Consider the following 12,850-nt stretch of genomic DNA (forward strand, 5'->3'; position numbering starts at 1 on the left):
ACTGCGGTGGTCTGGAACCGGACCCGCAGTATCTCCAGCGTATGCCTGTGTACTTTGTTCCTTCTTAAATCTTCAAACACTGAGAAATAAGTACAGTTGACCCGTGAACAACATGGGTTTGAACTGCCCGGGTCCACTTATATGTGAATTTCTTTCAATAAGTACGAACAGTACTATCCAACCCTTGGTTGGTTGAATCCATGAATGTGTAACCACATCTGAGGATGTTGGTATACATGGAGACTCCTGGAACCAATCGCTCTCGGATATCGAGGGATGATTTTACTGTTGATTCTTGATTATAACTCAGTTATCATTCAGTCTCAATCATAAACTAAAAGGAGATAAACTACTGTACTTTTCACAGGTGTGCCAATTTCCCTCCCTTATCAACCTAGATAAAATTTCACCATTGCATTGGGAAGGGTCATGAAAAGTAGGTAGCTTAAAGTCAGAAAAGGATTTCTCCAAGCCTAAAAACACCTCTCTATAATTCCTGGGCAGGTACTAAGGGTAACACTGAGTATTTAATGAACTGGAGTCGTTGCAATGTAAAGGTGGCCGAATGTGAAAGCTTAACTGCTAATTACCTGCATTACTGTTGAGTACAAATGCCAGGATGGTTAAACTGCCTTAACATGGCTGCCTGGGCATTACAAAATAGCTCCAAAGGCCAAGGAACAAAAACATACAAGTCTAACTCACAAGGCTAAAATAACAACAACAAAACTACAGATAGCCCCAAGGAGCCACAAGTTTTGACCCCAAACTGCTAACGGACTCAAATATCATGGAAACTCGGCTACTAAGAGAAATCGCATTCTTAATGTGTGACAACACCAAAGCTGTCTTTTCTTGCTACAAAAGTGGCAGACGTTGAATTCTAACAACTTAAGGGCCAGAAGTTAACTCATCTTATAATCTAAAACTACCTGGGAAATGAGAAGTTTCTCAAGAAAGGAAAAGCTAGAAACACTGGACTGTGTTTTAAATTATTACATAATCTTTCACGTGGTTTTTGTTTGTTTTTAACATTTAAGACCAGTTAAGAAACAAAGCCAAGAACGGAAAGACTTCATGTTTCTAACTCAGGAGGTGCTAGTAGAGACAAAACCCCGAAATGCTCCCCATCTGCCACACCTGCTAAAACCATTTTACTTGGGGAATACGGATGCACCTTCTCTTTAATCAAAACTGTTGCCAACATCTTTTGATTTAAAAGTTTTCACAAGGAAAACAAAGGGAGATCACTTCTGCTCACGGTCTTCTCTGCACCAAATGTCCTTCCCTGCCACCAGCCCATAAGTCAATTCCGCCACTTTGCTTTCATTTCTTTGCATCACACATATATTTATGCCTTTTTAAAAAAATCCAACTTCCACTAGAGTGGGTTCCATAAGAGCTGAGCTCTCCTCTCTCCTATTTACCATGGTTTCATTGTGCTTCAATCAGCACAGTCATCACTCAGTGTCCTGGGGGGGGGGGGGGTTCCAGGACCCCCACTGATACCAAAATCCACTGATGTTCAAGTCCCTTATATAAAAATGGCGCAGTACTTGCATATAACCAACATACGTCCTCCCGTCTACTTTAAGCCATCTCTAGGTTACTTATGATACCCCATTCAATGTCAGTGCTATGTAAATGCATGCAAACGTGATGGAGAGAGTTGCCAGGCAAGCAACAAATGCAAGTTTTGTTTCTTGGAACTTTTTGGAATTAAAAAAAAACTTTTTTGATCCTGGGTTGGTTGAATCTGCAGAACCCTAGGATATGGAGGACCGACTGTACTGACACATGGTAGCCACTTCATAAACGAGTGTTGACAGTAAAACAACCACACGGAATGTGCTACCTGAGCCTTCACACTGTCCTTTGGTCCCCAAAGGCACCAAGTCCTTGCTGAGTTCAAGTCCCTCCTCTGGTTAGAAGAAACCTCTGTTGGGCGCCCTTTCTGCTCAGAAAAAGCATCAGCCTCCAGAACCTACCCCCAACTTACTCTCTCAAACTAAATGCTCCAAAACCATGTTGTCGGGACTTCGCTGGCAGTCCAGTGGTTAAGACTCCAACGCTCCCAATGCAGGAGGCCTGGGTTCGATCCCTGGTCAGGGAACTAGAATCCTGCATGCTGCACAGTGCGGCCAAAGAAACAAAACAAAACAACCGTGTTGTCTCAAAAGTATGTACACACATACACACACACACACACACACACACACACCCCTACACCCACCCACTCCTTCTATCCACTTCGGATTACCAACCATTTTAGGAATGTCTCCTGTATTTACGTCTTAGCTCCTGCGGTTTCCTTCAGATAATACCTATCATTTGCTAGTGTGTTTAACAACACACAGAGTACTTCAACACAGACTATCTCACACAATTATCTAAACTCTTTTGAAGAAGGGAGTGACATGTCAATTTTACCCACACAGAAATAAATGGTAATAAAGTTTCGTAAACTCATTGAAGTCCATGGAGTTCACCAGAGATGGTCCAAACACTGATTGCCTGATGTGAACTCCTCCCCTTTCCATGGCCCCATCGCTCAAAATCTGATCATTCAAGCTCCAGAGCAAATGCCACCTCTTCCATGAAGCGTTCCCAGATAGCACAAAGTCTTGTCTCTTCTTCCCTTAGTTTCTTAGCTGTTTTTATTGGACCCTAACTGTACCAGTAAAATCATTCTCCTCGAATTAATTCCATGTCTCTATACCTGGGTCATGAATCCTAAACTGTAAAGAACTGTATATTTTTCACCTTTGTATTCTCCTCAGTACTGACCAGGAGCACAACGTGAGTGGTCTGAATGTGACAAGGCTAGAGATAAGCGCACGGTTTTGGATATATAACTGGAATGAAAAGCCTTTACTCCCACTTCTGTGTGCTCTGGAGCATTTTTATTTTTATTCTTTTTCACTATTTACAATTTATTTTATTCTACAACTTTACTGAGGTATACCTGACAAATAAAAATTGTACATAGTTACGAGTTTTTTCATATGGTCAGAACACTTAAGATCAACTCTCAGCAAATTTCGAGGACACAATACAATATTGTTAACTTTAGTCACCATGCTGTACATTAGATTCCCCAGGACTTACTCATCCCACGTAACTGACCCTTTGCAACATCTAACCAACATCTTCCCATTTCCCCCACTGCCTGGCAACCACCACTGTACTCTCTGCTTCTACGAGTTGGACTCTTTTAGGTTCCACACATAAGTGAGATCATGCAGTATTTGCCTTTCTGTGTCTGGCTTATTTCACTTAGTATAATGTCCTTCTGGAGCATTTTAAAAAGTCTCCCTTTTGTTCAACAATCACCCCTCCATGTAATGAAGAAACGGTTTCCTTTTTCTTTGTGTACTTTACAGAATTGGAATAGGAATTAGCCTGTTGACTTCCACGTGGAGAAGAGTTACAGGCAAGAGATAACAACCGTTCTCTCTGCGACATGAGTGGAAACATGTGTGATCCAGGGCCGAGGAAGAGAGACAAGCACAGCCCTCATGGAGTGGCCTGTCCCCTTCACAGTGAACCCTTGCTCAAATCAGTCCTAGGACTATTTGCTACTGACTCTCCTGTAAACAGAGTTGACCAAACATACCTAACTCAGGGGGCGGGGGGTGGTTCTTGGGGGAAAAAAAGCTTCCAGTCAAATCACAGAATGATTACTGAACTCAATTCTCCAAGCTTTGTGAAAGCTTGGGAAACTTTGGGAAACTCCTACATCTGTGAGGAGGTTCAGGATATTAACTCTAATAGGCATGGCACTAGGAGAATCTCCCTCCTTGGTGTGTTAATTTGTCTTATGGCCCACAGGAGATGTAGGGCAGAGTTCACATTTCGGCTCAAGGGAAGTGATGTACAGGGTCCATTTGGAGGGCACAGAGTTTCTTAATTACTCATTTGAGAGGGAGTAAAAGCAACCCCTATTCATACCAAAAGCTGAAGGTTCCCCTGCCTGATTTTCTCAGAGACCCTCCTGACCGGAGGGTCTCGCTCGTTCTCATGCACAAGCAAGTTCTCTCTCCCATCCCACACCATTACCTATGAAAATTCTCAACTTTCCTCAGATGGACAGAACAGACCCTCCAGCACGGGGTCACCGACTCATCAACAACCTGCCCGGCTCTGATGCTGAAACTGACAGGGAACAAGCGAGGCTCCGCCACCACCTTGGCCGGACCCTGAAGGCAGGCAGGGTTCAGAGTCGCCTCAAGGCCGAGTTACCTCCAGGTATGTAAGTCACTGAAACCTCTCAGGTGATGTCCCAATACAGTCTCTCCTTGAGTGTCCCTCATTCAGAGCCAAGACTTGGGCTCCCTGGTTGTCTCTCCCTGCCAGGGCTCTCCTTACCGTCTCCAGGCCCAAAGCACCCGTGCGTCTTCTGATAGCGATTAAAATGAACTAGAGGCCGTTCAGAGTTGAGAAGTGTGGAAGCCAGCCTCCAAGGTGGCCCCCGGTGACCGCCGCGCCTCCTGGTATTCACAGCCTTATGTAGTCCTTGCCCACCTGGTACCAGGGTAGGTCCGTGCGACCAACAGACTACAGAGGAAGCGATGGTGTGTCATTCTGAGATCAAATGATAAAAGACACGGTGGCTTCCATCTTGGCTGTGTGCAAGCTCCCGCTCCCCTCCCCCCTTCCCCTCTCTCTCTCTCTCTCTCTCTCTCTCTCTCTCTCTCTCTCTCTCTCTCTCTCTCGTCTCTCTCAGATCATTTGCTCTGGGAGAAACCAGCTGCTGTGTTGTGAGCAGCCCCGGGGAGAGGTCTACGTGGTGTGGGACTGAGGCCTCTTGCCAACAGCCACATGAGTGAGCTTGCAAGTGGATCCCCTACCCACGCAAGCCTTCCAAAGGCAGCAGCCCCAGCCAGCAACTTACTACAGCTGCACCAGGGACCCCGAGTGCCAGAAACACCCCGATACGCTGCTCCCAGATTCCTGACCCTCAGGTACTGTGTGAGATAAAAAATGTTCGTTGCTTTAAGCTGCTAAGTTTGAGAGATGCAACCGGAGATAACTAATACAAGAAGGAAGATGTTTTTGCTTTTTCTATCTATGTAGCCTTTCTGTCTGTGAGAGCCTATCTTTCTCCCCAGCACCTCACACAGGGCCTTACATTGGTTAGTCCATCAATAAATATTTGAGGAAAGTAAAAATCATCATGAGTGGATTGCTAATTCAGTTGTATAACAAAGAAGGAGATGGTGAAAGGACCATTAGGATTCCCAGAAAACACCTGAAGTTACTGGCTTAAAGTACAATACCAATGGTCACAGCAAAACTCATTTTACCTGTACTTTTGATAAAGATGTGAATGCAAACTTATGTAAATTTATATTTGCCTAACTTCTCTCTCTGAAACTCTTGTGTACGTGTACAAGGAATCATTTACATAATCAAAAACATTTATAGCAGTGCTGCCTATAACAGCAACAAACCGAACACTAAATACCCATTAACAGTAAACTCATAAAACCTGTGGCATATTTAGAAGTTGAGATCTGGGCACTAGGGGTGCACACTGGTATCAGAATGTCACTGCTCTCAGGCCCTCACAGTGGACAGAGACAGGGAATACATATGTGTATATCTGTGTGTACACACACACACACACACACACACACACACACACACACACAGAGGCACACAACATCTGTACATATTTCTACATCTACATATACCAGGAGCCACCCCAATACCTCCAATTCCACTGATCACCACCAAGTTCATTCCAAAGTCCTCTCTTTCCACAGCTGATGGCGAGAACCCTGCCTCCCACTGACTGATAAGGACAGAGTAAAGGGACAAAGTAGATAATTAAATAGTTAATGCCACTAGGGGATTGTAACTAAAGAAAGAAGTATGGGAGACCCCTGTAAGTTAATGATCACTCAAGAAAACAGGTTTGCTTAGCCACAAAACCAAGCGGGCTCGCTTTGCAACAGAAGCATGAGACATGCCCCCAAACAATAAAACAATGGTGGCATAGACCCACATCCTGCCCAGTGAGCTCAGTAAGTTAATGATTCCTAGGACATGCTCCTCTGTGTGCACTAAAAACAAAAATATGAGGAAAAGGTGGCATTATACTAAAACCTGAGATGATTTACTATTTTCGGCACATGTACCGCCTTTTTGCTCATTTCCACTGCGCCGTGACAGACCCGGCTTGACCGTGTAGGGACAAGAAAACTCCCCTGCCCGACACGGAGGAAGAACTGATGATGGAAGCGTGAGATCTACTCAAGAATGAGGAAGAAGGTGGTCTTTTCCCCCTCCCCACTATTCCTCTGATTATAAAACTGTAGCCCACTAAATTTGGGGGGCACGGCACCCTCTTGCCTGCCCACCTGTAAGCCTCACAAGCGTCCTGTTCTAATAAATCACTCCTCATCTCTTATTTGCCTCTTGCTGAATTCTTTCTGCGCTGAGACATAAAGAACTGGAGCTCCAAGAAGCCCCCGCGAAACGCCACCTAGCGGTTTCACCATGACCCTTATTTGATCTGTTTATCTGACTGACCCCCCCTGTAAGTAACTAATCTCCCATTTCCACCGCCACCGCCTCTCCTACACAGTTCTCCTCGGCCCACCTAGGCTCTGCTGCCCCACGTGCGGCCGGCCTCTGCCAAGGGGCCCTCGTCACCCTGCCTGGGCTCTGGCTCTGCAGGCCAGGTGGCCTCTTCTCAGGGACTCACTCTCGAGTCACTTGGCCTTGGACTCCGTGTGGATGCCCTCGTCTGAGCTGATACTCCACGTCGAGTCACTCTCACATGCAGATGCCCTCAACCTGCTCAGCCTGTGATACGCCACACCAGGATGCACCCCACCTCCAACACGGGTGCCCGCCTCACCCGGCTCTGGCTCGGACACCCTAAGCTGGACCACCCCTTGCGTGGACACCCTCACTGCACTTGGGCTGCCCACACCGGGGCATCCCCTCTCTGGATGCTCTTCTCACCTGCGCTGACCCTGTCACCCCAAACCAGATCCTCCTCCTCCGTGTGGACACTTACCTCACTCCACTGGGTCACTGACACCCTCACACATGGATGCCCTCATCACCCTGATGAGGCTGTGCCGCCCCACAGCAGGCAGCCCTCCCTCAACTGCAGACGCCTACCTGGCTCTGCCCCACCTAATAGCTTCAGGATTGAACTGTCCAGGAAGGGAAAGGTGAAATTCTAATTTAACATCTTCAAGAAATGAAATGTTCTCAAAGAAAATGCTTTAAATCATTAATTTCCTAACCTTAAAATGTGTTGTACAGAAGTACAAAAGTATAGATAAGTAACTAAAAACATAAAGTCACTGGGAACATAACTACAGATAATCTTTGTTAACTGATATAATGTATTTTCTATGCACACGCAAACTACATCCTTTTTTTAATCATTTCAAAATGCTATTTACTTAACGTAGATCATAAATATCTTTTTATCCTATCAATGGCTACAGTGAATTCCATTTCATGGTCTTTTACTAGAACTCATTCAACTCTCCTCTTGCATTGCACGTTCACAAACATTCTTTCCAATTGCTTATTCTCAAGCAAAGCTGTGAGTCGCTGGCTAAGGGCTTTGGATACAGGATACCAAATTCCTTCCAGAAAGAGTTATTTGGGTTAAGAGGGTGAGGAAATGCAGGGAGCCCCATAAAATGTATAGTGTGTGTCAGAAGCCTGCTGATCGGGAGGGACCAGAAGCCCCCGAAACACTGCAAAGAGAGCTGGACAGTGTCCCAAACCCAGGGGATCAGGCTGTGGGGCATGGGTGGGGACAAGCTCTGGGTCTCCCAAGGGAAGGGAAGCTCCACTCACCTGCGCGCTGGCCTTCAGGGGTCCCGGGGGCTTCTCATCCCGCTCTTCCATGCTCTCCTCCAGGCACGGGCAGGGGCCTGAGGTCCCGAGCTGCAAGGGGAGAAGCCCTGAGTACAGCATCTTCGTGCAGGTCCACTGTGGCTCCCCCCTCCCTGGATTAGTCTCTGCTTCCGGGATGCAGTACCCATGGCAACTGTGCTTCTAGAGGCTCCTGCCCAGATAGATTCCTGCCTGAACAGCTGTGCTCGCACCTAGAGTCCCTCAGTTCCTCTCCCAGGCCAAGGCTCTGCAGCTCTAGCCTGCAGCTCCTCCACTGTCTGGGGCCTCTGGACCACCGACCTGGAAGCCCACCACATGCCCAAGTGCGGCCTTCCGTCCATCACCAAAACCTGCAGCACGATCAGTCCCTCTCTATCCCACTGGACCCTGGGACCCCTACAAACACCCAGCACATCAAGGACCCCCTGGTGTGCACCCACTACCCTCAACCTGAATCTGCAGCCCCAGATCAGCACCTCCTCCTCAGGCAAACAGCAGGGCTCTGGGCTTGACGGCTCAACCTCCGTGCGTGACTAATTGCATGAAGTTCGTGACGTAGCCCCGCCCCTCCCAGGATCCACTGACAAGCCTGACCCTCCAGCACCTGTCGGGTGGATTGCCTCTCACTTCCTGCTCAAACAGCCAAGTGTAAGCACAGAGCTCAGCTGCACCCGGGACCTGGCCCCTCAACCATTCTAGGGTGGGCGGGCTCCTACCAGAAGAACGCCAGTCCAGATTCTCCCCTACCCCAAATCTTCCTGGGCCCCGAATTTGTAATTCTGACCTGGCTCCTCCACCAACTTGGGTGTCCTCAGGCCTGAGTCAGAAACAAAGCCGGCATGGGACCGGGGGCTGCCCGACAAACACCAGCACCTGCCAGCCCCTCCTAGGCCCAGAGTGTGGACCTCAGTTGTCTTTGTACCAACTCGATGTTTCTGGGTCGGAGACTAGAAGAGCAAATCCCCCACCTCCGCACGCCATCCCTGCCCCATCTCTCCCTCTTACCCACCCCTCAGCCCCACTGGATTCTCACTCAAACAGTATAGGGTGAGTTCACAATGCAGCTGTACCCTGAACCCGCACCCAAACTGCTTCCCCCACCAACCTCCCCAGGCCCCTACTTGAGTCGCACCTGCCCAGATTCCTCCCAAACATCTTCCTGGGCACCTGCAGCTCAGGGAGATCCTGTCTCTCCACCAACCTGGGCATCATCAGGCTGTGAGTGGGGTGCCAGGGGCACAAAGACCCCAGCGCCCTCTAATACCCACCTCCAGCTCCTCCTTTCTCACCCAAGTACCTGCTCATGTGCACAGAAGGCACCTGGCACAGCCCTACCCCTCTGCAGCCCAGAATCTGCAGCTACTCCCTCCACCCACCTGGACATCCTCAGGCAGCACCAGGGTCCTAGGACTGCCCATGCGCCCATTCTGCCCAAATACCAGTGCATGTGCAGAGCGCAGCCTTGGCCCTCCCAAGTTCAGAACCCAAAGCTCCAAACTGGGGCCCTCAGGCCTCTACTCCAGCAGCCACCGCACAGGGGCCACCCATCGAGGTTCCCTCCTCCTGTTGGCATACCCACGCACGCAGTGCAGTCTCACACCCAGAATCTGCATCCAGGACCTGGGCCCTCGGCCAGCCCGGGGCCCTGTGCAAGTTCCCACTCCTGAGACGAGAAGCTGCATTTCCCAATCTGTTCCTCAACCTCCCTGGGCTACCTCAAGTACCCACCAGCCCCTGTGAGGGTTCTCAGGTCCCCAGCCTCACTGCCTGCTTACCGCCATTGCTTCAGAACACCCAAACAGTAACTGGAGCAGAGAACTCCAGAATCAGGCCTAGGACATGGGCACTCACCAGCCTGGGGGTTCTCAAACTCACGACAGAGCAGCTCCCATGGGAGCCGGGTCCTTTTGCTTCCTCCAACCCAAATGTCAACCCCTGGGTGCCGCCTAGCATACCACCCCTTCCAGGTCCAAATCTGCAGCCCAGACTCTGTTCCTCTACCACCTGGAGCATTCTCACGCCTGCAAGCTAGGCAGCCCGAGCACAGGTCCTGGGGACACCTGCTTCATAATCATGCTGGCAGCATCCCACTTCCTTCCCAAACAGCTGTCAATCTGATGGCAGCGGCTGCAGCCTGTCATTCCTGGGCTCCGAATCTGTACCTGCCACCCAGTGTCTTCAGCAAACTTGAATGTCCTAGGACTCTGCACTATCCAACGTGGGTCCCAGGATCACTGGTCCAAGTTCCTGCTTTCCATTCAGACATCTCCAACATGTGTAGGAAGCCCTCTGCTTAGAACCTGCCTCTAGGCTCTGGTCTCTCCGTCAACCTAGGAGTCTGCAGTCCATCAGCCAGTCTCACGGCGGGGGGCGGGGGGGCAGGGGGGGCCGCTGAAGTAGCGCTGCCTCTCCTAAAACAAGAAACTGCAACTCCGACTTAGTCTGTCCACTACCCAGGACGCCCCCAGGTCTGCAAAAAGAGTGGTGTCTGCTCCAGGGTCCTAGAGTCAACTACCCAGAATCTCACCTCCCATCTCGTGTTTCCTGCTCAAACACCTGCTCAAGAGTATAGGAATAATGACAGAGCCCCTCTCCTCCGAGAACCAGAATCTGCAACTGGGCACATCATCACCCAGTCGTTCTCAGCTCCTCCAGCCTTGGATGAGGGAGAGGAGGGGTTCTCAGGATCTTCCCCCACACCCGTGCATATAGCCTGTCTTCCACCAACCTGGGCTTCCCCAGAGCATCCTAAGAGCAACACCCGACCAGGTACCCGCACACGTGCGCAGAGCACAGTCCCGTGATCTGCAGCTGCCCTAGTATCACCACCAACTTCTGTGACCCGAAGCTGAAGCACCGCCCACGCAGGTCCCAGATCGCCCACCCACACTCGCCATCCCAGCGGCCCGCCTAGACCCTGCGCATGCGCGCACGGGACACCGGCGTTGCCCCGCCCCTCACCAACCTGGGCGTCCACCGGGTCGAGGACCAGGCAGGGCCTGTCCCAGCCTCAGTGCCCAGCACGGCTCTACGGCAAGACGAGCTCGGTTAAGCAACTCTCTGCCCCGATTCTGCACACGACAGACTCGGGTTAAGCTACTTCTGTCCCCTCCCCTAGTCGGCATCCGCAGGGCCACTGGGCTTAACCTCCGAAGGGCCGAGGTGCGCGGTGACAAAAAACGTCCGCGCGCGGGACAATGGCTGCGCTTCTGGCCGAACCCGGAAGTACGTTTGGGCTCGGCGAGCCTGGACTACAATTCCCAGAAGGCTCGGCGGCGCGGGCGGGGTTCCAGCTCCTCAGGGAAGGTGGACACCCGGACGCGGCAACACAGGAAGAGAGAGTTAGGGTTGGGGTCCGGCTGGGCTCTGAGAGTGTGCGTGTCCGAGTTTTTGCGGGGCGCCGAGACGAGAAGCCAGATCGGAGGCCGAGGCCAAGACACCGATGCGTGGGGAGTGGCTGGCTTGGGAAAGGCCGGCCCCGGGCTCGGCTTGACGTCCAGGAGTGACAGTGAAAACGGGATCCGGAGGGAAACGGCGGGGACCCTCCTGGGCGCCTGCTGCCTTTGTCAAGCGCTTTGCGCCCACCATCTCCTTTGGTCCTTGTGGGCAAAGATAGTTGCTACAAACCCGTTATACAGTCCAGGGAGCTCCTGTCAAGCCCTTCAAGAGTCTGAAATGTTTTTGTAGTCAATAATAGTAAAATAGTAAGAATCCTTTTTTTTTTTTTTAAATTGAGGGTTTTTTTCCCCCTACCTGTAAGGACTTAAGGATCTGTTCCCCACCCCTCCTCTTTTCTCTTCATCTCCTGAGCGTTTTCCTGGCTCAGTTCCAGTCACGCTGGCCTTTACACTTTCTCCAACAACTCCAGCAGGCTCCCACTTCAGGACCTTAGCCATGCTGCCTGGCAAGCTCTTCCTCTGAGGATTCCCCCACCGTCTGGTCGTTAGGCGAATGTCACCTCTTGAGGCATTTCCCCCACCAACCACTGTAAACTTGCAAACCCACTCTGCACTCCCCACGTACTCCCTCCTCCCCGCACCGTTACTTTTTCCCTAAAGGACTTTTCACTAACGTAGAATATATTTTAGGTGTTTTGTTGTTGTTGGTTTTGTTTTGTTTTTGGTCTGTTGTCTATCTGCCTTCACCACGAGACCGTGCGCTCCATAAGGGAAAGGATTTATATCTATTTTGATCACTGCTGTATCCCCAGCACCTAAGATATCTGGCACATAATAGCTGCTCAACAAATATTTTGTTTTGAATAAAGGTTCCTGGCCCCCCGTTAAACACTTTAACATCTTATCATCGCGTTAACCAGCACAATCACCCTGTGAGGAAATTGTGATGGTTCTTTCCACCCCATCAGGGAGGAGGCTAAAAACTGGAGCCCTGCTATATGAAAACAGGGTATTTTTAAGCTTTTTCATTTAACGCTGTCAAAGAACTCCTGTAGTTTTCCTCACGTGAATCTGACTTTTAACAACAAAAAATTATTGCTGTTTGAAATGTAATCTCTACCCCAAAGTTTCTTATAATTGGTTATTGTGGTTGATTTTTTAAAAACAATATTTATTTTGTATCTGGTTAACCTACTGAAATGTTACGAATTCTTACAGTATTCCATTTGATTCTCCTGGCTTCTTTAGTGAGACAGTCATCTACAGATAATACTTTCATCTCTTCCTTAACAGTATTTTAAACCAGATATTCCCTTTTACAGAAGATGAAACTGAAGCCCAATAATATTAAGTACATTACCTTTGATTGTATTGTAAGGGCAGAGCTGGTATTTGAGTTCAGGAAGTCTGACTCTGGAGTCCATGCTCTTAACTTTTACATTATTTTGCCCCTTGCCTACACATCAATATCTTTCCTCTACACAAGCAATGCTAAGTTTGCAAACAAGACAGAGAAAGGGTCACATTTATTCATAATAGAAGCAAAAAAAAAGTCTTACAAATAAATTTAGTAAGGTGTA

At 49.3% G+C, this 12,850-nt stretch overlaps 1 protein-coding gene across 11 annotated transcripts in view; it reads right to left on the reverse strand.

Moving 5' to 3' along the window:
* Positions 1–12,850, reverse strand: part of ZNF180 (zinc finger protein 180) — an 87,290-nt gene that overhangs the window by 15,578 nt on the left and 58,862 nt on the right. For 7 of the 11 annotated variants that reach the window (XM_073795947.1, XM_073795946.1, XM_073795943.1 and 4 more), the window contains one exon: positions 7,834–7,923. In XM_073795947.1, the coding sequence (XP_073652048.1) occupies positions 7,834–7,923 (90 nt within the window). Of the gene's footprint in view, positions 1–7,833; positions 7,924–10,034; positions 10,297–10,837; positions 11,103–12,850 lie in introns of those variants that run through there. The other 4 variants (XM_019932995.3, XM_019932993.3, XM_073795948.1 and 1 more) reach the window with 3 other exon arrangements.

The sequence above is a fragment of the Tursiops truncatus genome, chromosome 19 (assembly GCF_011762595.2).
Source record: "Tursiops truncatus isolate mTurTru1 chromosome 19, mTurTru1.mat.Y, whole genome shotgun sequence".
NCBI lineage: Eukaryota > Metazoa > Chordata > Mammalia > Artiodactyla > Delphinidae > Tursiops > Tursiops truncatus.